The 23,802-nt window shown below is 39.3% G+C and overlaps 1 protein-coding gene across 2 annotated transcripts in view; it reads right to left on the bottom strand.

Moving 5' to 3' along the window:
* The window catches only part of LOC143896784 (synaptogenesis protein syg-1), a 143,526-nt gene that overhangs the window by 2,852 nt on the left and 116,872 nt on the right, over positions 1-23,802 (bottom strand). For both annotated transcript variants that reach the window (XM_077404805.1, XM_077404806.1), the window contains 5 exons: positions 14,561-14,607; positions 5,899-6,978; positions 4,795-4,924; positions 1,453-1,652; positions 368-709 (listed from right to left, as the gene is read on the bottom strand). In XM_077404805.1, the coding sequence (XP_077260931.1) occupies positions 368-709; positions 1,453-1,652; positions 4,795-4,924; positions 5,899-6,280 (1,054 nt within the window). In that variant the 5' untranslated portion in view covers positions 6,281-6,978; positions 14,561-14,607. The remainder of the gene's footprint in view (positions 1-367; positions 710-1,452; positions 1,653-4,794; positions 4,925-5,898; positions 6,979-14,560; positions 14,608-23,802) is intronic.

Genomic DNA, 23,802 nt, shown 5'->3' with positions numbered 1-23,802 from the left:
ACCTCCCTTTTATTTTTCTGCGCAAGAGGGGAGAGAGAGAGAGAGAGAGAGAGAGAGAGAGAGAGAGAGAGAGAGAGAGAGAGAGAGAGAGAGAGAGAGAGAGAGAGAGAGAGAGAGAGAGAGAGAGAGAGAGAGAGAGAGAGAGAGAGAGAGTTAAACGTTCAAGAAGTACAACTTCCACAGTAGCGCTCTATATAATTGTGCATAACAACTTTATGTGTGACGCAATTTTATGAAGGAAGAGAGGAACCTTGTCATTTCGAGGAAAGACGTTAAGCGTTGCGTAGATCGCTTTTAGACAGTTACGGAGGGAAAGGAAAATGGCAAAGTATATCGGAAGCGAAAGACATAATGTAATTCCACGAACATTGCACATCGAGCCTGTAACTCGCGGGTACGCTTTCACTGACGTCGTTCGTCGCCTTGCACGAGTACAGGCCGGCGTTGGACCTTGTGACCGGTTCAAAGCTCAATTCGGAGACCCACACGGTTTCGTTTAACAGCGTCATTTTGCCCTGCTTCGGCAACGCCGACGGCAAGGACGCGGCGTCGATCGACGACACGGTGAGCGGCATCGCATCTTTGTACCACTTGATGCTTGGGACCGGATTGGCGTCCGCCAAGCACCGCAGGTTCCAGTAGCTCACCGTATCCTCCGGAGCGACTGTGAGCCGCTGCGGATTCGTTTCGAGTCGCACTTCCGGCGAATCTGAAACCGCAAGACACTGCTGTGATGCACGTGTTGATCTTACTTTGCCCAGCTTAGGAGCATAAAACCTAAGGCTTGTTCCTAAGTTATCTTAGATTCGTGTTACAATAGTAAAAACCATATGTTTAAAAGTAACTTTCTAATAACGTGTGACGTCCGTTTTTTTTTAATGCGTTAAATTGACAGTTTGCAAAAATAAATTTTTCGAAGAAGTAAAACTGTTATAATAAAGAGAACCCTGGTGGAAAAATGTCTCAGAATTTTTTAGATTTTTTATACAAATTGGAACATTTTTTAGAAAAACTCAAACGAAATAATAATGAGATACTTCAGATTTTTCCTGCCAACACATTTTTATAAAAATCTGAATAAATATGAGAAAACCCGCGCAATTTATCAGAAATTTTCATATATACTAAACAGATACTAAAGTATTTCGAAAATCCTCATCCAATTTATTTTGAAAATATCTGAAAAATTGTATATTTTTTCATAAAACATGAGAAATTGGAAAAAAATTTCTGAAAATATGAGAAATTTTTTTCATCAGGGAACTGTTGCAGACAAAGACAATTTTAATGTTTCCCTTATAACATTTATTCCGGAAGAGATGTATTATGTCTAACAATTTTTCGACAAGTTTCATTGATTATTGTGTATGATATTTGAGGATGTTGATAAACTTTATAGTATATAACTTTTAATTGGTTTTATTAGCTCTAATAGAGATTGATCACACGTACAGTGAACGTCTAGTCGTGTCTCTACGCTGATCGGTGCGCTGCTCGTCGGATGCATGGTCACACATCGGATCGGTAGACCGTGATTCTCCCTCTGACCATGCACCCGTAGAACACTGTGAGCCACCCAGGTCTTCGGATTATCCACCTCCGTTGCGTTGCTCTGCGCCGATTCGGGTTCCACCTCCTTGTTCCCTATGAACCTGTCAGGCAAATTTGAAACCATTACCGCCCCAGGTATATCAGACAGTTTAACACCTCATTTAATTTTAACCAGACTTTACTCGAACACAGGCTTGTAATCTAAGAACTACACTGTTAAATATTGAAGGATGGAATTTAGTCAATACCTTGAGTTAAATAACTTTTTGTTATTTTTAATTACCATGTAACCATGTGTATTGAAATTTATTATTAACACAGACAGCATTATTTTAACTCCATTGGTTTAATTAAATCAATATTGTTTTAGTTAAATTAATGACAAATTTAACAGTATAGTTCTAAGGATAGTTTAATGTATATCGGAAATTGGAAATTTGTGACAAACACTAGCCGACATTTTCGCTAAAAAAAAAAGATTCCAGATTAGGCAAAAAATCAATAAGATGCGAGATCCAGTCGTTAAATTTAGGATATATCTCACAGTTTTAAACACAGATTATAAATGCTTGCAATAAATTTTTCAGAGCATGCATTTTTTATGAGACATCAGTAACATCGATCCTTTAATTAGAATCATATCTTTTCATGTAATTCAATTTTCTTAATAAATAGATATTTTATGTTTCACGTTAAAATATATCAGAATAAAATATAAAACGTTTTAATAAATTTTTCGCGGTTTCAGTGTGTCGATTATACGGAATGATTAGAAATAATATCTATTGTTTTACAAAACAATACCAATAATAATAATTAAAAATTGTTTTATACGTTACATCTTCTTTCAAAATTGTGGGAAAAAAAATAAAATAAAAAAAAAATATATATAATATCGTTTTCAACAATGTTCTATTTCTGACGTATTTAAAGGTTCCTATGCTTTTTCTTCGTCCCATATATATATCCAGTTCGACACTGTGTCACGTGAAAACGCGCAAACGGAAGCTGGATGCTCGTGATTAGCCCAAGACCATACAGTTCCGTGTGCAGTATCGTTTCCGCGAGTGATTCACATAAATTTATCGGTTTACGTCGAACGGGCCGGCCTTCTTCCCAGAAAAAAAGAAATGCGCCGGCCGCTGAGAGAGAAGGTATCCGTACCCTTTTCTAGCGCGTGATTCACAGATTCACAGGCGCGGCGGCGGTGGCGGCGGCGGGACTATACGCTCGCGGCCAGTTTCTCGGTTTCTATGGCTATAATCTACATAATTATACTCGGCGTGGTCGTGTCCGCAACGCGAAGAAAAAGAAAACCGGGCAGGGATCATTAAACCGCGTGGCTATTATCGGTCGTAAAAGAATGCGCGGTCGATATTGTTTCAGACGAGTTCCACCGGACGAAATTCTTCATTAGTACCCGTGACCCTAAAAATAAATGCGTGGGAACGCGAATGTTACCGGGGCACAATCTTCCGAAATAAAAATTCGATCGAACCGCCTGCGCCGCGGCCGCCGTCTTCCACGTAAACGTGCAAAAGTAAAAAGGTCGTAACTCTTCGGACGCAGTAAAATAAAGAGGCTAAATTACAATCGGACCCACCCGACGCACAAGTTTAAGAGATACGTACAAAGGAGAGGCCTGTGAGAGACTAAAACGGCTTTCAAACGTATTTACATACATGTGTGCGTTCCGAGAAGTTACACATGACGAGCCGCATCGGAAACTTAGCTTTTCTCAAAAGACCCATTCATCAATGGGGTCTCGCCCCCCTTCGTGAAGGGGCTACATATGCCACCGTACAGGCTTTAAATTACACCCGCTGCGCCGCTGCTTCTCTTCCCTCTCGCTCGCTCCCGCTGGGAGCGACCCGGAGCGTAAGCCTCCAAAAGAAGCGCGTGCCATCGTGAGGAACCAGATGTTTTACATCGCATAAGAACGTAGATAAGGCGCGGCTAAATTCAGCGAACCGTAAACCAAAACGACGATCCCTCCGCGCGGCCCTTCCACTGCATAAACACAACGTCACGGCTTCTTGCACCAGACCGGCTCTCGGATCAGCGGACCCGGCCGCGTATACGAACATTATTACGAACCCGCCGCGCCGTGATGCTCCACGTTTGAAAACGGCCGTATTTTCTGCGGTGGTAAGAAAACAAGTGCAGCCGTGTATACGCAGGAATGTGCATAAAGCGCGCTACTTTAGCCTCCCGACGAGGCGTCGCCGGGTCGCAAAAACGCAATCCGAAAGTGTTATCTCGGACCTCCTAGCGATCAGTACGGTCACAAAACAGTCGGGATGTCGTTATTGCGATGTCGTATCGGTAAATATTCGGGAATCGCTCCGGAGGACCGATATCCGACGCCGACAGGTATATAAATATCCTCTCGGCCAAGGATTGTGAAAAAAAAAAACAAATTTTTTTGCGAGCGTCCTTCTTGGGAAAGATAAATATTCCTTGCATAATCTCTGAGAATTTTTAAAAATTTCAATTCCGAGGAACGAATTGTGTATTGTGTGTAAGTCTGGATTACGAAAATAATTGAAGATATATAGAAAAGTTCGCATTTAAAGAAAATATTTATTTTGAAGATGTTTTTCTTTTTTCCCTCGCTGTGTTTACTTTCTCAGGAATTTACTCGTATAAATTATCTGATACTCCTTTAACCGACTGTAATGGAGATTTCGTCCCATCAAGATCGGCAGGCATGGTCAACATTCCGATAGCCAGCCGATTGCGCCCAAAAGTAAAATTGTTTAACTCCTAATCGCCCTGTCTCAGACCGTAAAAGACCGTTTGAGATACAAATGGATGCATTTGTAATTATCGGGTATAAACTCTGAACCTTTCAACATTTTTTTTCTATCGTTCCTTTCTATCGGCGTCATGCCAGAACACTTCTTACAATTAGTGAGAAATTATCGCGCGTACGAGATTTTCTCGTAACTTGAGTGCGTAAACAAAGGGAGGTAAAGTGAAACATTAATGCTTTCTTTTTGGACGTTCATGTCACATCGCATTAAATTTTAAAACCCTTATCTCTCTCAGACATTCCGGCACTCTTTTATACACATAGCCATATACATTTTTATTGTCTTCAGTTTTCAAGTTTTTTTAAATCTTTTTCCATTTTAAAAAATTATAGGTATCTCTCTTTTTTCTTATATTTTGTTTTTATGTTATTAGAGTAACTTCATCGCGACGCAATACGAATGTTTTAGGGACAAAGTGTCAGCTTACCACTTGATGAGGGCGACTGGATTTCCGTATCTCGAAACACAGGAAATCATTACTTCCTGCCCCTCCTTCAGCGTTAGGGTGGCGCCCAAAGGGGCCCTCGCGTATTCCAGTTGAGGTTTTTGGGGTTTTTCTGGAACACGCATTAGGGTGCATTTCAGATAAGATAGAGCGAGACAGAAATTGTTATGTTTAGGTTCGGCTACCTCCGCTCGGACGAATAGTAATGACCGCGATCTTATCATTACCGTGCTCTTACCAGGAGGGATAGCTAAAAAGGAGCCGATTGAGCCACTCTCGACCAAATTTCCATTAACACGGATATTGCAAAATTACAGGAAAGTAGAGCATAACGGCTGCTTTGTGTGTTTCCTTGCATCACTCGAGGTCAATGTTCGCGGATTATTAACGATGCTTCCGAACGACTCCAACGCGCTTTAACGAAATATTCGCGATTGCACTGAATATGCTAATAGATTGCATAAATTATGTCAAAATATAAACGTGCATTAATCGCGCGGGCAAAACGTAAAAAATAAATTTTTATACGCGAGTACAAGAATTTGTGCCAACTTTTTCATAATAATTTCATTTGCATCGTCTTTGTATTTTTAGTAAATATCTAGTTCTATTTTCTATTTAAATATACCACGCAAATGTAGATCATGTACGTAGTTATTTCATATAACAGTTATACAATTTTATATAACCGTTGTATAACAGCTCTATACAATACTATATATTTAAATTCAAACTATGAGCTATATATATATATATATATATATTATATATATATAAAAGATTTTTAATATATATATATATATATATATATATATATATATATGAAATCTTTTTACTCGTTAGAGTTTTAATATCGAGAGTCTTTAGCTAATTAATCATATATATATTCATCATATATTCATCACACATATATTCATCATTACTTATTGTATAACATATTTATTCCTTTCCCGTTTACCAGCACGAAAAAAATTACTCCTTCCTCATTCTCTAGTAAATGGTACGAAAACACCCGCGATAAACTGAAAGGTATATACAAACGTAAAGGTCCCGCCGAAGGTGGACGGAATAAAATCGAGTTCTCACCTCTGACAACCAGTCTGGACTTGTCCGACGAGAGCGCGTCTTGGCGGGTGAAGTCGCTGGAGGTGACCTGGCATTCCCAGTCGCCGTCGTCGAAGGACAGATTGGCGCGTTTTATCAGAAGGGTGCAATCGCCGCCGCCGCGGCCGCTCGCCCACTCGTACTTGTCCGGGTGTTTGCCCACCGGCCTCCGATCCTTTTGCCAGATGCACTCGCCACCCTTGTCCTGCACTATGCAACGCAACCGCACATCGTCGCCGGACGACACTTCCTGGTAGGGCGGCGGCTTCTCGAGGAATTGCTGCTCGCCGAGGACGAAGGTGCGAGAAACGCAGGTGAAGAGGAGCAGGAGCACCGGAAAACGGATCGAGCGATCGGGCGTCATCTTTGCGGGGACCAGAGGACTCGATCAAGGCATCTTCTCGTCGACTGACTCGGGGAAGAGATTCGTCCGAGGGCGACTGCTTTCCGATGACGATCGCGCAAGATCGAAAGATACACGGATTTGGCGAACGCTTGGGGACTTATGACGTGACCGGACCGATAATCCGACGCTTACTAATCATGTTAAGGTGTGACGACAGGTCGAATATTTATGAGGATTAGGTTCGAATATTCGTGGGGATTTTGCAGTCCGAGTCACTCCAAGTTTCCCATGCAGATTCTTAAGTCAGCCGATTTACGTCCTTCGAGGAAAATGATCTGCGCGCGAGCGCGCCTAATCGACACGTGAATAAGGTAACACGTGCGCGCGGTATCGAGGATCGAGAGCACAATTCTGTTAACACACCCGCGCCTATACGTTCGCCAAGTCATAGATCCCGCTCGTAGATAAACGCACCGCCGCGGATTTCGCCATCGACGGGATCGATCGGGGCAAATCACTCGTAATCGCGGAACGTTCACTCGCGAGTCTCCCGTTCGGAAATCCGTTGAAGCGGCGCGAGCACGCCCGAGGCTCGCATTTTATTATACCGCGCCTAACAGCGCGAAAGTTCCGCGGGGCGATCGAAATGATCGAGCCGGGTGCTTTCACCAGAGAACTATCGCCTCGCCTCGTCACGTTCGCGCGGCGAAAACAATCTTTGGAAAAAACACGAATCTTTTGTTGAAATGTTGTTTTTAATGTTTTAATTATTTTTTTTATTCAATAAACTAAAACGCTTTTTTTTTAATAACTGAGAACTCCGTCGCCGCGTTTCGCACTGCGTCGCGTAAGATCGATCGACGATCGACTTTGCTTCGACAAAATCCACGAGTTCTCGTCACTGACGTCGCCGACGGCGATCGCAGCCACGTAAAAGCGCGCACGATCTGTCCGGTGGCGGTAAACACCGACCGAATGACTCGAATGAGCCGCCTTCGAGTTCGAAGGGTCGTATCTCCACGCAAACCGAGCAAAGCCAGCGCTCTCTTCGTCGGATCTTCGAACTATTCCACCCACACTCGAGTTCTCTTTCCTCTATCTGTCTGTCTGTTATTATCCTTTATCGTTTTTAAAAAACTTCTATCGCTCACAAACGTTCAATTTTCATTTATTGATAAGTTATTGGATCGGTCCATAAAATTTCAGATTGCAGAAATTTCAAACTTAGAAGCATCTCTCATGAAATAAACTTACAATATACATATATATATAGGAAATATTAACATAATAAAATATTTATATGTAATTATATATAAAATATCTTCATACATATATATGTTTACTTTCTTTTGTACAACCTCTGTTTGTGCAGACAAGAATGAATAATAGAAAGAGAGAATTTAAAGATAATTGAAAGGATAATATTTGCAGTTTTTTTTTTTTCAAAAAAGTGAATTTTGAGGAAATGAGATAAAATTACTCATATAATCATATATAAATATAATAATATATAAAATTTGATTACATATGATTATATATAATGATATTTTATATATTTTATTACATCTATATATCATATATAAAATAGAATTATGTATAGAATATTGTATGATCAATTGCAATTTTACTTTTTATGAAAGAACAATGTAAAAGTAATTTTTTTAATTATTTTGCAATTATTATTCTTATTATTTTTCTTATATATACCAAGCGGAGATTATTCATGACAGAAAGAAAACATATAGGGACATATTTTATATATCGATAATTATATACAAAAAATGTTTTCCCGAGAAGTGTTTTCTTTCCTAATCAATAAAGATACCGTGATTGACGTGAGTGTTGAACCACTCAGATAAATCTTATCGTCGTAAAGGTCCATGGAGTACAGATATAGTTGCGCTATTATACCACGTGACATGGCGGCGCAAGTTTTATACGCAACGGGAGAAAGTTGCGGAGACAATGCGACTGTACTAAAGATCCGTCTTGACCGCAAAAATGCCGTGATCGTTCGATTTCTTCGCTGAAAGAAGGAATAGGAATCTCGCGAAAGGGGGCTCATGTCCGAGAAGTAGCGCGATGCCGACGACGGAGTACGTGGCGCGGAAAGAAAGTGCGCGCGCGGTAAATAGAGTGAGCGTTCGCAGGACGCGGAACGCCGCGAAATTAACCCGTTAAGGATAATTTTTTTTTTCATTCGGTGATAATTTATGTAATCGTAAGACCGAAACTTTACGTAAAAGTAAAAACCGCTTAGTCGAAAATCTGACAATTGTTTACGAGTTATAGAGTCAACTCGTTTAAGGATATTCATCATTTTTCTTTCTCAGAAATAGTCGCGTACTCATTAAGAGGAAGAGGTATTAAAGAAGTGAAGAAGAATTAAAAGTAAAATTGAGCTGAAAGTGTAACAGTCGATTACAAATGGTGTACAATTGTTGAAAAATTGCGCTAGCTGTTCTTGTACAGGTCTAGCTTGTGTGGGTATTTGCGCAAAATAACTTAAGAAGAAAAGTAAAATGAAACTTATGACGTTATTTAATGTTTATATAATTTTCGCTATTATACACGAGAATGGTCAATGGATTCAGCATGTTTCAGCTTAAAAAAAAAAAAAAAAAATTTCGTGGGTGCTGAAATATCGCGTAATTGTAAAAGCGCAGGTCAAATTGTGGCTTAGGTGCGATTTAATTAGCAGTCGCGAGGTTACAGGCACCGTATACAAAAAATTTTTAGCGCGATAGAGCTGTCCGCGTGTTTCTACCTACAGTGCCTCGACTCGGTTCCACATCGCGCATCATAGTGACCGGACTGGAAACGGAAGACGGACCCCGAACGCACGGGCTCACGCGTGCGTATCCAACCCTGTATCCTCTACGGGCGCTATCCTTATTATTCGAGCGTGTTATCGGAGTGCCACCGCGTGGTCATGCGCCGCGTTTCGTGTCAGGCTCCGGCGCTTTGTTCGATCACGCATTATTACGCTTTTCGCGTAACTGATCCTTTCGCTTGAAAGGCGGTTGTTGAAAGGGCTAGGGGTTTGGAGCGGACAAGCAAATAATTTGAAAGTGAAGAAGCGTGAAAATGAAGCGCCGTATATAAAAATCGTAAATTATCCTCAATCTTTAACTATATTCTCAACACAGTCTAGTAGTGTATAAAAAATTTATAAAAGGATCTATATACAAAATTTAGTAACTACATAAAAAATGGATTCAATAATATGGTTTTTCTGTCTTTGCCTAACGTTATCCCTTTCGTATAAGCGTATTTGAGTGCAGGAAAAGACTACAGCGTCCTCTGCCGCGACGTTGAGAAACTAATTCACTCTTCTTCCCTTCATTTTATTTATTATACACAAATTCCGTCATTTTTATATCTTAGACTTGTTTAAATAATCATGATATAATATTTTTATATTATTCGTATGATGAAAAATCTTATTTTAATCATTCTATTTTATCTACAATCGGTAATATATCATATACCAACACTTCTTATATGTATTGTCATCGGCAGATGATGTACAAAATGTTATCATGGATCGAGTCGTTGTGGCCGTTGAAGTGCTTCCGTCAACTTACGACATCTTTATATTAACTTTCATTATAGTTTTAAAAATATTTCGTTCTTTCTAATAAAACATTATTTTTAAATATTGCGATAAATAAGAAAATTTTTAAATGTTTAAAAACGTAAACACTCTTTTGTTGTTCTTCAGGGCACATATTGTGGAACTTTTAGGAATGGATTTCGATTGGAATTATATTTTGTTTTGCCTAATAGAAAACATAATAAAAATCTAAGAAATATAAACTAAACAATTCCGATCGGCATCTATTCCGGAAAGTCCCATAATACGTACCCAGAACATAATTTCTAGAGAATTTGAATAGTGTGAACGAGTGCATAAGCAGCTCACATCTCACAATGGGAGAAAGATATTTTTTTGTGAAGGCATAAAGATAAAGTAGCTGATATATTCATTGACAAGCATGACAAAAGGCAAAAGGACTACGCTGGAAAGTGAGTTTCCGTCAGTTCTCTATTGTTCTTGTAACAAATCTTACAAAATGCATTGCGATCTATTATCGACTCGTTATTTGTCAGGAAAAAGAAACCAAATATGATGGTAATATCGATGTACTTAAAAATAAAAATTGTTCAGGATAAAAGAATTTTATATGTATAATTTTATATACCGTGTACTTTGTCGCGTGTGTATTTCAATATAAAATAACGAGTGTTACGGTACTTAATTACGTTTTAATTCATTCGTGGTCACAACGGTAGAGGACAAACGATCGAAGCAGGACCCGTCCTTTCGCTCGCGAAAATCGCGCGGACGTACACAAAAATTCGACCTGGCGCAGCAGGGAGAATTGAGCCGCGTTTCGATTCACCGGCCGACGAGCCGCGATTCCGCTCCACGGTCGTACAAAGAACTAATACAGAAGTCGGTGCATCCGACTAATTGGCGGCTGCGATCTCGCCGTTCGCGATATAAACGCGCGATGAATATTCGCATTGAATTTATAAACGGCCCCGGTTATTCCCGCGCGGCAATCAATTCGCGGTAATTATACGCGGCGCGTTATACCGCGTCCACTTTACCTCCTCCCCTCCCACCTTTTCGCGAGCTTTTGAACTTTCGCGTCTGACGCGCGCGCGTATCGCGCTCGTCGCGCGTTATGCAGATTATCGTTAAAAACGTTTAAACGCGTTAACGCCGGTGCTCCGCGGCGCGCGGCGGATCGTTTATCGCATCATTTTCGCGACGGCGAGACTTCACACGCGCGCCAGGTTTTTTTTTTAATCCGTCAGATCGAACCGGGTAGCCGTGTTTTTCAATTCAATCCGTTGTCCCACCCCTCTCGCCGCCCTCTCTCTCTCTCTCTCTCTCTCTCTCTCGCCCGCCGCCCTCTCGCCGCACCGTTGCGCGCGAGGTGATTACGAAATTACACGAATGCGTGCATCGCATTTCGATTAAAACGAAAACGCGGCTGCTCCCCCGTTCGGGAAAATCCCAATCCGACATGCCGTCCGACGTACGTCGGCGATAATAACGCCGCGCCGTTTTCGCGCGCGCGAAAAGCGCGGATCGATATTCTTGCGGCGATAAATACGCGTCGCGCTGCGCCGGGCCGCGTGTCTTCGCGCATACTTGCCGTATTTACGAGCGTATTTATTACCCGGCGTACGCGCTAAATCGCGATATACTCTACGCGCGGCGCGCGCGAATGAGAAACGACGAGCCGTGACGAAAAAGCGGCGCGAACGAAAATTACGCGCGCCGCCTCGTAAATCCTTCCCCGTGGGAAACGCCGTTGATAACCCGATGGATACCCGCGCGCGCGCGATCGTGCTTTATGAAAAAGGATATTTGGCGGCTCTCTCGGCTTCCGATTGCGAACGCAGTATGCATCATTAATCGCGCGTTTTCTCGCGCAGTTGTAGATTTTTTCCGGGGAGTTTTATGTTAATTTCGCCGGTAGTGAAAAAGTTAGGAGACTTAATAACAAAGTTATGTAATATTCCCGGCGTATTACGTATTCAAGGGGGTAACAAATCGATGAGAAAAAAATTCCTTAAAAAAATTTTTAATGGACTTCACGTTGGTTAATGGAGTTTCAAGGTTCGATTATACCTTCGGATGCTTAACATCGAAAGTTAGAAGGTCGCGATAAACGCCAGTCTTTTTGAATCGCGTTTCTATTAAATCTCTCCTTTGATTTTTTAGCGCAGGTTACATTTGATTGTAATATTGAAAGATAAGGTCGCGATCAATTTGAATCACATTTTTAAAAAATTCTTCTTTGGTGTTTTTAGCACAGGTTACACTTGATCGTAATATAAAGAGATAAAATAAATTGTATCATTTTTTTTCTTATATGTTTCTCTTATATTTATGTTATATTTCAAATATGTAAGTTTCTTCGTATTCCAGCATGCACCGTGTGTTTCTTTGACAGAAATGGATCGGCGCACTGGCGCATGTACAAATAAAGTTAATGATCTTTACATTTATAAGAATGTTGTTATCGACATTAGCGGAAAATGGTCCCGATATTTACTGCGACAACTTAGTTCTTGCGATATCTTGCGGCAATAATCAGGAGTGAAATTGGCGCGCGGTAGGGATATCGAGTGGAGTCTCCCTCTCATTGTCACCGATGGGAGATCTCGGATTTCGCGTTCTTATCCTCGGACAGGACCGGCGAAAACTTTTCAAGATAAACCTCGAGCTCCCGAAAACGTTTCCGCGCGGCTTTTCCCGGCGCGGACCACCGCCGTAGATTCGCCGTGCGTACGCCGAAAACGCGATTTCGTAATCTCCGCGCAAAGTATACAGTCGTAACGCTCTCCTACTTCTCTCCTACATCTCTTCTTTCTCCTAACGTCGTTCGAGATACCGAGATATAGATACGAAATGGAGCCGGGATTGGGTCAGGGTAGGAGAAAATACGGGGTAGTTGGGGGCGCGGTCGCAGAAGGATTTGCTATATATATCGTGAATTCAGGGAGTAGCCGCCGGAGGCGTTCGACCAATTAGCTAACTCCGCGGCACTTCGCCCTCGAAACCGCTAACGAAGAACCTAAGCGAACGAAGAAAACCGGGCGGTATAGGGGGGCAAAATCCACTTACCCCTGCAGGCGCGGGGACGCCGCTGCTTATTGCCGGTGTGGATTCGCTCGGGGGTATTTCTCGGTGTTTCTGCTCAATCCTCCGAGGACGTATGGTACATATAAATTATGCTTAAGCCTGTAGCGTATCGGGATTTCGCATTTTAAACTAAAACTTCTTACGTTTCTCCCAGTGTATACGTTAAGAGAGAGAGAGAGAGAGAGAGAGAGAGAGAGAGAGAGAGAGAGAGAGAGAGAGAGAGAGAGAGAGAGAGAGAGATAAATGGAAACTTGTTTAATTTCAAAAGTATAACAACTGTGATATATATAACTAACTACGAATCGCCGACGACATACTCCTGTTTCTCAAAATTGACGTTAAAGTTATTTTTGTTGCGCTGGAACAATGAATGACGTACATAAACCGAAACGCAAGAATTAGCGCGATAAAACCATCCCCAAATACACATTACTTTTACATAATTTTATCGCGAATAACGTGTAATGTTTACTTTACTATGCGATTCTGTCTCTGCTACTGTTTTTAATTCTTGTTCTGCATTTTGCAGGAATAACTTCGCATGTAAGAAGCTTTCCTGATGGGGTGAATTTTTCTGCATTTGTTATGCGTGCAGTTTATTTTCCAAAACCCTATACGCCTTACCAAAATATCTCACAGCGATGTCTTTTAATTTAACTCGACGGATTGTGGCTACCGTAGAGAATGACCTAGCAAACAGTCATTTTGGTTTCGAATTGTAACAACAGTACGTGAGATTGTGCGAGAAGCAATAAATTCCTCGTAAATCTATACAAGAGACCACTTTCGAATTTCTTCTTGTTGACGCTTACGTTCCCTGTCGAGTTCAAATTGTTTACTTGAATAAAAATGCAAGATTTGTGACAAATCATATATATTGTATATTTTATATTTGTATCATGTTATATTATATTAAACCGTATTATATTTATAATATGTTTAGAGAGAGAGAAATCTATATGTATCTTTTCAGATTTTTCAGATTAGCGTACAGATTTTCTTTTTTAACTTCGATCAAGATAAATAATTAGCACAAATCGAATTTGTTCGAATCTCACGAGTTAAAAATTATGAATTATTAACTAATATTAATACACGAGATAGAGTATCTGTTCTTACTTTACGATTTGTTTCATTTTTTCAGTGACTGAGATCTTCTTTCCGAAAGGACTAGGAATCGCGGTATCGAGATCGCGAACTTTTCATCTTGACTGCTATTTAACGAATCTCGAAAGTGCTCAAGACCACGCAAGAACGCGACGATAGCCACGCCGACGGAAGTGATGGAAGGAAGGGAAGGAAAAGTAAGTATTGAGAATAAAAATATATAAGAGACATAGAGAATCGTGCCACATTGATGGGCATGGTTCTGGTTGTTCTGATAAACGTGCACGTTTCTTTTTCTCCCTTTCTCTCCCTAATAACTGATTTTAATAAACAGATTTATATATAAAGAGTATATAAAAAGTCTAGCACAAAGACTAGTACATAATATATAGAGAGCAATGTACACCAGAGGAAGAGAGAATGGCTTATGCGCGCGACGAAATATCTTCTTTTCGACGGAAGTATGATAACGAGAGAGCGCAGGTAGCATCGCTATGTAATAAGAATAATGAGTCTCTACTCACCGGCGAGGTGGCAGCGTAATTATGATATAACGGTTGTCAGTCGTTCTCTAAAAAGGAAAAAGAAACAATTAATAATAATAACAGAGGACACAGTTCAAGTTGAAGCTTCAGTATGGCTCTCGCTCTGTTTTCTCAGGGACAGGGACTGACGGCATTGAAGGGAAAATTAATCGAAGAGATTTTAATACAAAATAAAACAGCCGGCGGAGACTACTTGTTCCGGAATTTCTATCTCGTAACTTTTTGATCCTCTGCGTGCGATCTCTTTAAGACGGGAGACGAGAGAGTACGAGCGTTGTTTTATCGAAAGATGAAGGTTTTTTTTTCATGCACTCGCGTGAAATTGCCGTTTGCTACGTCCACCGCTCAGGCTGGCTTGACTTTTATCAAGCAAAAGGACTTTAATATCGTTTAAGTACGGCTATGTTTGGATTACGAGTGAGGAAACGACAACACGGCTTTTCTCCTTTGTCTCAAATACATTAAATTCTCATTAGACGATTTTGCAATTATGTAAGTTAAAGAATCGTTTAAGAACAGATAAAAGATTAAAATATACTATAGAGATAAATATTTTAAGAGAGTATTTTCAGAAAAAGATATATAATAATAAATTGCAAAATCGGTTCGCAAATCAGTACCTCTCAAAGACATTGTATCGCATCAGCACAAATCTGCGTATATAAAATCGATTTGATTCCATTGTAACCGCAGCTTAAAAGTGTAGCGGGAGAGAGATCTCATATATCTCCCTATTATCTTATTAAAGGGCAAAAAGCATATATTCGTGCAGCGTATAATCTGCCATTCGTGTCACGTTCAATTTCTTGTTTATCGATTTCGAAGCGAATTAGCTTCGAACGCCGCGGTTTACCGCAAAGATTTATCGTTATTTCGAGTCTCGTAGACTTTTCTTCGCGACAAGCATCGGAAACCAAACCGATACTCGCACGTTGCTTCCTCTCTCCGGCTCTCTTTCTTTCCTCCAAGTCCTCCTCTCGTCTGCTCCTCTCCTCGACGTGACGGCGTAACTTTGCATAGTTCGATATGAGCCACCCACACGTCATCCGTATGTACAAACCCTTCTAGTCGAATCTTTTGCGATCGAGATAAGGCGTACGGAACACGGAACACGGAGCACGAAGCACGACTCGTCGGCATCTCGCGTCGCGAGATAAGCATACGAGACGAATACGAAAGTCTCCTCTTGCAAATTTATAGGGAACGCTGTCACTCGCACTCTGCACCTCTCGGCGCACGGTTACCACCGATAGTCGTTGTCGTTATTTTTGATATTATAGAAAGATCCTCTCTCTTAACTTGCTTTCCCCCGAATATGATCGAAGAAGTAAGATTGAAGAATCTGCATTCTTTATGGAATATAAACATCTATTCTTATGCAATTGATTTCAATATTATTGACTGATGTCTCACGTGGTCCGATAGGTACAGCATCTCTAGCACATCCGATTGGAATTTTTAACTATTTTTTGAAAATTTATAATATCTGCAATGATTTGGACAATATCACTCGTGATGGGTGAATTATTTCCATCTGTTACGAAACTTCATTATTTCCATCGAGATTTTCTAACATAGGTTTTCAATTTGAATAAATAATACTCATCGAATCCTATGCATTGTTTTTACATCTCTGTGTTTAAGCAAGTATCAATTGAAATTATTAATTGATACAAAAAAAATTTTAAAGCTGTTCTGAGATAACATTATCTCTTTTTTTAATAGCAAATAAGTTAATGGTTTTATCAAAATGTTAATGTGAAACGAATTATGACATTTTAAACTACTAACTGTAATTTAATTAATTACTTTTATTATTTTTGTATAAGAATAAAGCAGGAAAGAAAAAAATTTGAAACATCCTCGCATGACATCTATGAGTTAATTATAAGCAACTAACTGTAAGACAAATTAATTGAAAATACATAAAGAACTGAATGTTCTTCTTCATGTTAATTTCGACTAAACCAATCGAAAATATCTTCGCACATTAGTCGCACTGAGAAATATCTTGATTATCGTTGGCTGCGCGTATGGGGGATCTTTACTTTTGGTCGATTGGATTTTTCTATGAGGCGACCGATGTATTATCGATTGTCGTTTCTTTTTTGTGCTGTAGTCCATAATTAAGCATAAAATCACATAAAATATAAATTAAATGTACATTGCATGGTTTGTACGTTGATTGGCTGCACGCACGGGAGACCTTTACTTTTGGCAGGTTGAGTTTTCTTTTTTCGTCAGGTGACCGACGTGTCAATATCGTATCCGCGTACACGCGTGAAGCTTTCCATACATGTCGCCGCGCGGTGGTATACACGTACATACGTGCTCGTCTTTTGAATACAGCGACAACGACTGCACGAAGGAAATTGAACGTCACGGCGCGGAGTGAAACGCCGCTAGAAAGAAAAGCCGATTGACCCGATTCGACGTCGTATACTGTCGGCGATTAAAAATGAAATATCGTGTGGCGATATCGTATAGAAAAATGTCCGAGGCGGAAATGCGACATCTCGTCGTATGTCAGATTTTGTGCCCTGCGTAAAAATCACCGTCGCGAGGGTAGACCGATAATTATGCACCCTGGTATTCACCGCGGGCACACGGTGAGATATATACCGTACATTTTTCACACTTCTTGAATCCCCGTCCGCATACATCTCGCTGAAAAGATCGTTTAGAAGAAAAATTGTATTTGCGATCTCTAATTTACCATTTTAACTTTGAGCTTATTTTTGCTATCAGCTGCACGATTTTCAAATATCGTGAAATATCGTGGTGCAGTGATAACGTGGCGTAGAGATTATTATGAAATGTCGCTAAAATAACGAGAGTGTCTTGTTTACTAATCGATGATTAACAAACGCCAAACGCGAACGCCGCGTGAGAAAAGAGCGTTAACAAAAATATATAAATTCCTGAAAAATAGAAAATAGAAATCATCGATCGTCTCGCATCGCAGTTCATTATCTTTGTTGAAACAAACGATTGTTACAAATTCGCTGATCCCTCCGTAGCGGGACAAAGAGACTCCGCGTACCGCGTACTTTGCACCACCGCACTGGTGGCGCGGGAGGAAAGGAAATGCAGCTCTCACACACTGTCGTTTATTTCGCGCCGCGCATACGGTTGGTTTGCATTGCAACGTATAAAAAAGCCCTTTAGCCTCTCTGCAGTCGAATTTGGTTTCAGTTGCAGCGCCAACACGTACATATCCGCCGACACACGCACGCACGCATACGCATATACGTTTATGTACACACGAGGCCGGGTATCGCCATCGAATACGATGTTCGCATGCACTCTCTACCGATCCACCAGTTTCTGCTCTCTCCCTACGCAACGTCGAGAGATAGAATTTCGATTTGCTGCGCATACATGTATATAACCGTGAGAAAAAGCGCACGAATTGTGCCACTGGACCAATAGTCCGTTTTCGATGGCTCGTATTCCTCTTTCGCTCCTGTAGCGTCCCGAGGCACCCCGCTACGTATCTTTCTCTTTTTTTTTCTACATATACGTATCATCGTCGGACTACCGCATTGTGCTTCGTGTCGTTGCACCGGATCGAAATTTATCAATCATATAGATAAACGTTGATAGATACAAACATTTTTCGCGAATACCCGACCACATCGTGATTTAAAGAAGACGCATGCGGGCTGTGGTGGTTGCAAAATCGATGAAAAAGAGAAAAAGGAAAAGAAAAAAAAATGTTGTTTTCGTTGTATTGCAAAAAATAATATCCGAGATGGCGTTTAATTTAGAAAGTAGACAGTATAGGTGAATCCTTCGCCGAAAACGCGGATCATTCGGGACATATTACGTAAAACGCGCCGGCAAATAAACGCTCATTCGACGAGTGAGAGAAACGACAGAATTTCCATCATTATAAAAATTCAATTATCATCGATGGTGATTGCCCTCCCGTTCTCGCGCGATACGCGCTGAAAATAAATCTTTCTGTTTCGACACCATTTGGCCTCGTATTGCACCTCGCGAATTAGCCAGATTAATTAATTCGGATTCGTTGTCGGAACGTACGTAATCCTTTTGGGAAACATAATGCGCATTGAGATTCGATGCAAAATTGTGTATCAGTGATTTGCGAATAATTGCTTCTCTCCGTGATTTCCCCCTCGCGCTTTCATTTACAAGGGAAGTTTTATTTATAATTAGTACATGTTGGAATCTTGGTCATTATCAAAATCACCGTACATGACATTGTTAAATGGACATAATGGCCATTTGATGTGATACGGTGTAATTTGTAAGAATTAATGCAAGAACAAATGCATGTATAATGCATTTGTTCTTCCATAATTATACTGTAATTACATACACATAAAATACATAATATTAATTAATTTAGGAAATTAAATCATCAAATTTTTAGTCAAATTTTTGGTCAAAGGAATTATAGTATCATGGTTCTTTTGTATGTATTTAATTTAAATTAACGTAATATAATATCGTCAAGAAAGTGCTTTATTTTGTATTTAATAAAATATATTTCCATGTAACTGTAATTTATATACATATATACATATAAACATATATTATACATACATACATATATATATACTTTAAACACGCGCGGGCGTACATGTGTGTAATTGTATATTTTTCACATTTCGTGTTTCTCTTTTAATTTTTAAGTGCTATTTTATCGTTTCATATATTACAAAAGAATATAAATTGGCCAACAATTTGTTTGTATATTTTAATAGCGGACGCCTTTTTCCCCATTTTCAATCATGTAGAACGGTCGTTGCTCCAAAATGTGGCGGCGTAAATTATCACGGATTTAAAGCAATTAATTATCGCGCGTTGAATTGCGTAAACGTGTAAATTAGAGATCCGCGACTAATTGTATGCGCGCGCGCTATTATAAAATGGTTTATACGCGTTTCTGCGACTTTTTCGTCGCTGTCACAAACGTCCGTTCTTGTCCTTTTAACGTAATATTTCATTAGGACATTACTTGTGCTTGCGCCCTGCGCGCAACGACATCGCGGGATTTTACAAGCAACAAGCTTATCGCAACTTAATTGTCGTAAGCGTATTAAATCACGAGATTATTAACGGATTTACTTTATCCCGAGATATTTATCGGATGCCGGAAAGACGATGGAAAGTTTCGGCACGCGCCGGGCATTTTCCGCATACTTCACGTAGACGAACATCCTCGAATTTTTGGGTCTACGACTAATTTCTTCTGAAATCGATATAACAATTAAGGTGTTTTATTTCGACAGAGAAACTCGAGTCCGACTTATGCCATTTCTCTTTTCACCGATTTGACAGCTTTTAAAATCTGCTGCACCTTATATTTTAAGATTAAGTTCGCGAAAAATATTTAATTTCTATTTCTTGATATATATTGTTTACGTTAAATAATAAATCAGGATAATATATTTCACTGTCTCTCCGGCATGTAAAAGTACGGCGATATGCTTTTGAAAATTATATCACGTCTCTTGCATTGCTGTCGCAACGTATCCGGCTGATTGCGTCCAAATGACACATACGTGTTTTCTGGGACATTCGCGTATAATGTTTTGGGCGAGATACAATTACGTGTGCGTGCGCGAGTTTGTACATATAGATGACTATTTTAATTAATTCCTAGGCAGTAGCGAAACATAAGTTACTTCGCGGTAACGCGAGAACGCAAATTCAAGTATTCCGCGGACGCGCGTGATATTAATACATTTCGGATAATGTTTCAATTTATTCGGCGTCTACACGTTACATTTCACGATTGATTTTGCTTGCACTCTATTATTTTCGTATATCCGAAAATAAGCCGGGAAATATTAAATTATTATGTGCGATTATTACGCGCGCGCGCGTATAAACGAACAAGAAGGATAGAGAAGGTGAGATATTTCGTGTAAAAATGTATCTGATTTTACGGATATGCAATTATACTATACGTAGTTTTTATGTATATTGCACAAAAACTATTGAGTATGGGAATAAGTTTCCGCCCTTTTTTTTCGAGTTTGTCGTTTATTTGAACAACTACGTACAAAGTGGTTTTACTCAAAGTATGCACCATTGGAAGCGATAACTTTCGCCCATCTTTCAGGCAGCAAATGGATGCAAAAAACTACGTTGCTTGAGAAAATTACAAATTTTTTAAAAACAGAAAAGCTCAAGATATTGTTTGGAATCGCGTGATAAAAGAAAGTCGTCGCTAAGTTGTTTAATATCAACATGCGTTTATACGTCACTTTTTAAGTATTTATTCCCATACTTAAAAAAATGTCTACAGTATAAATATATATTGCACAAGATGTGCATCTTAAAAAAAGTTAAAAATTTTGAGATTACTTAATATTTATGTCTTAATATAGGTATATGTATATCTTTTTTCTGATTTATCTTATAATTAACCTTTTTTTTTTACTTGCTACAAAGTTTTTTTACATTATTCCTTAGCATGCTGCAATGGACATTATTGTTTTTTATTTTATATAAAAAATTTCTCTATATAATTCATACTGTACAATAATTTAATTTTTATATTAGTTTCTAATTTCTATCTAATTTCTATTTCTACGCCGCAATATATGTATACTCTCAATTCTCTTTAAATGTTTTTTACTTACGATACTGTATATTATTTGCCCGCACAAGATCAGGTTGATTGTTACGCGTATATACGGGATAAATTTCGTTTATTAAATTTGCGTAATACCCCAATCTGGGGTCATAGTTAAAACAATTTAAAACGACTCAATGCCACAGGTAAGCCGACATATGTTGTTAAATCAGATCAGATTAATATCGAATTGAGGATGGATCAGCGGTGTTATGCATCGATTATCAGATACAGATTTTTCTGACGTGTAAAATAATCGTCAGTGGAAATACGCGGAATATATGGTCGACGCGGCATGGATGTTAGCCGTGGGCTATATCCTGGGAGTGGCACAGAATGTTGAATCTGCTCTTCGTTTCCATTTAAAGTTTCCTATATATTTGACAATCTACATCTTTCTTAATCAAAACGTAAAAATGTGTAATTATTTTCCAAGAAATATTCTACGTAAAAATCTTATGCTTCCACAAACATAATTTAAAAGCCGTTATTAATTAATTCTCTTTGAAAAAGGTAAAAAAAATACTAGTAATATATAACAAAAATGCAACTATATATATATATATATCGAAAGAATTTTGAAGCAAATGAAATTGGCACTCGTATATTTCCTGGGTGCAAAAATCATCTCGCGCAACGCATCGCACTCGATGCGAGGTGTAAAATTACATGAAATGGAAATATGAATTATACATCACCACAGACACGTACACACAAACAACGAAATGTTCAATGAGACGTTAGATATTTTGAAAAAGATTGCGCGTTATTTGTTGTGGCGTGGTATCTTGTAAAGATCTCTCTATTATACATTTTACAATAAACAACTACAATATACAGGTATATTGTATTCCGATGTTGACACGGTCTACTGCAGTCTCATATTGGTTGAAATATATACATACGTACTATCGGCGCCTTTCTATACATATCAATATGATACGCTCGAACGAATATTAGTCGAATATTCTAGCGTTACGTCACCGCGCCTTTTTTTTAGGCGCGGGTCCATTATATTCGCGTGAAACCGCATCACGAAATTTTCGCGGTTTCTATCCACCATTTTCCGTATATGCAAATGCATTTGGATACGTGTGTGATGACCGCTACGAGATCGGCGGGAACATTTTGTGGAAGGCACGCTCAAATAGAGGTGGTGTCGGTGCGGACCACAATTCACTAATTGTTTTTCAAATTCGCGACAATCGGCGCTCCGTGCCTGCAATCGGCAATTTGTTATCGCGCGTATATGCCAACAATTCTTTATTTGTTATTTTAACAGCTTATAGTGTTTTATAGCCACTTTCCTGAAGCGCGCTTGCGTGTGCGTTATATATATATATATACATATATATCTTATACATAGATAATCAATTTATAAGACAAACTGGACTTCGTCTATTTTGGTTCGCCACGCAATTATTCGATTGAAAGGGATACAAACAAGGAGGTCAGTGCTGACGCGAAATGTGTATCTTGTAGCCTTCCGCAACACGTCAAATCGCCGACAAATCGGGCATAATTTCCACATGGACCGACATGTTAATTAGAAAGGGCATTTTGCTATGCTCCTGGCGATTCTCGCGGATATTCTGCTGAACGCGGCTAAGCTAAATTATCCTTCGTCAGTTAGCTACATCCACACGTGCGATCGCGCCACAATAGCTAATTTATAACATAATGCCTCGATATACGTATTAGCAATGTACCATTTTGTTTGCATTAATCTTCATTTCGACGCTATCCCTTACGCCCCTTAATTACGTCTTACGATTCTCAAACGTGCCTATGTAAGGTCGCAGATTTAACATCCCTTAGGGACCGAGGGAACAATTGTTTTCCCTTGAAAGATACAGCATTAGACATGCACAAATTGGTAAAAATAGCGAAGATAAATTAGCTTCTTCGGCGCTTTGTAATTCATTATGTAGTTCATTATGAATGCATAAATTTATTCATTTTCGTATGTTTGCAGCTGACTGTGACGATTTCATAAGTAACAACGTACGTAACTGAGAAATGTTACTACGTAAAATTCAGGTATATTAAGCTATCTAAGCCAAATTATCAGAACACAAAAAATTGTACATGGAATTAATTTCCTAATTATTTGCTATTATTTGCTTTTAAAAGTAATTTTTTTGCTCCAGCTATTAAAAAAGTTACGATATTTTTGAAAGCAAAAAATAGCAAATTAATTTCATATAAAATTTTTTGTGTTCTGATAATTTGGTTTAGATAGCTTAATATACCTGTAAAATTCTTATATCATCAAAGTGCGTCTTAAAGTATTTTGATCTTTATTCTGGGAAATATATTCATCATCCCCAGTAATAATTATACCGATTGCGAGCTCACGCTTTGAGAGAAAGGATAACATTGCGCACACAAGCGCATTTGATTCAAGCACAAATTGATGATAGATCTCTCGCACGTTCCACTCTTTTTCATGTGAGATTAATCATCTACAAAGAGCCGAGTGCTTATTAAACCGGATTCGTCCAAATAGAACGGATCAAAATAATAATAAAAAAAAAAAAACAAAAACAAAAAAAAACGAGGACATGTGGAAATATTTGTATTTGTACAATCCGCCACGCCTTTCACG

Source organism: Temnothorax americanus, unplaced genomic scaffold (assembly GCF_048541705.1).
Source record: "Temnothorax americanus isolate GAGA-0224 unplaced genomic scaffold, ASM4854170v1 Scaffold2, whole genome shotgun sequence".
Taxonomy (NCBI): domain Eukaryota; kingdom Metazoa; phylum Arthropoda; class Insecta; order Hymenoptera; family Formicidae; genus Temnothorax; species Temnothorax americanus.
Note: the sequence above shows the minus strand (reverse complement) of the source record. Positions and strands in the feature narration are given on the sequence as shown.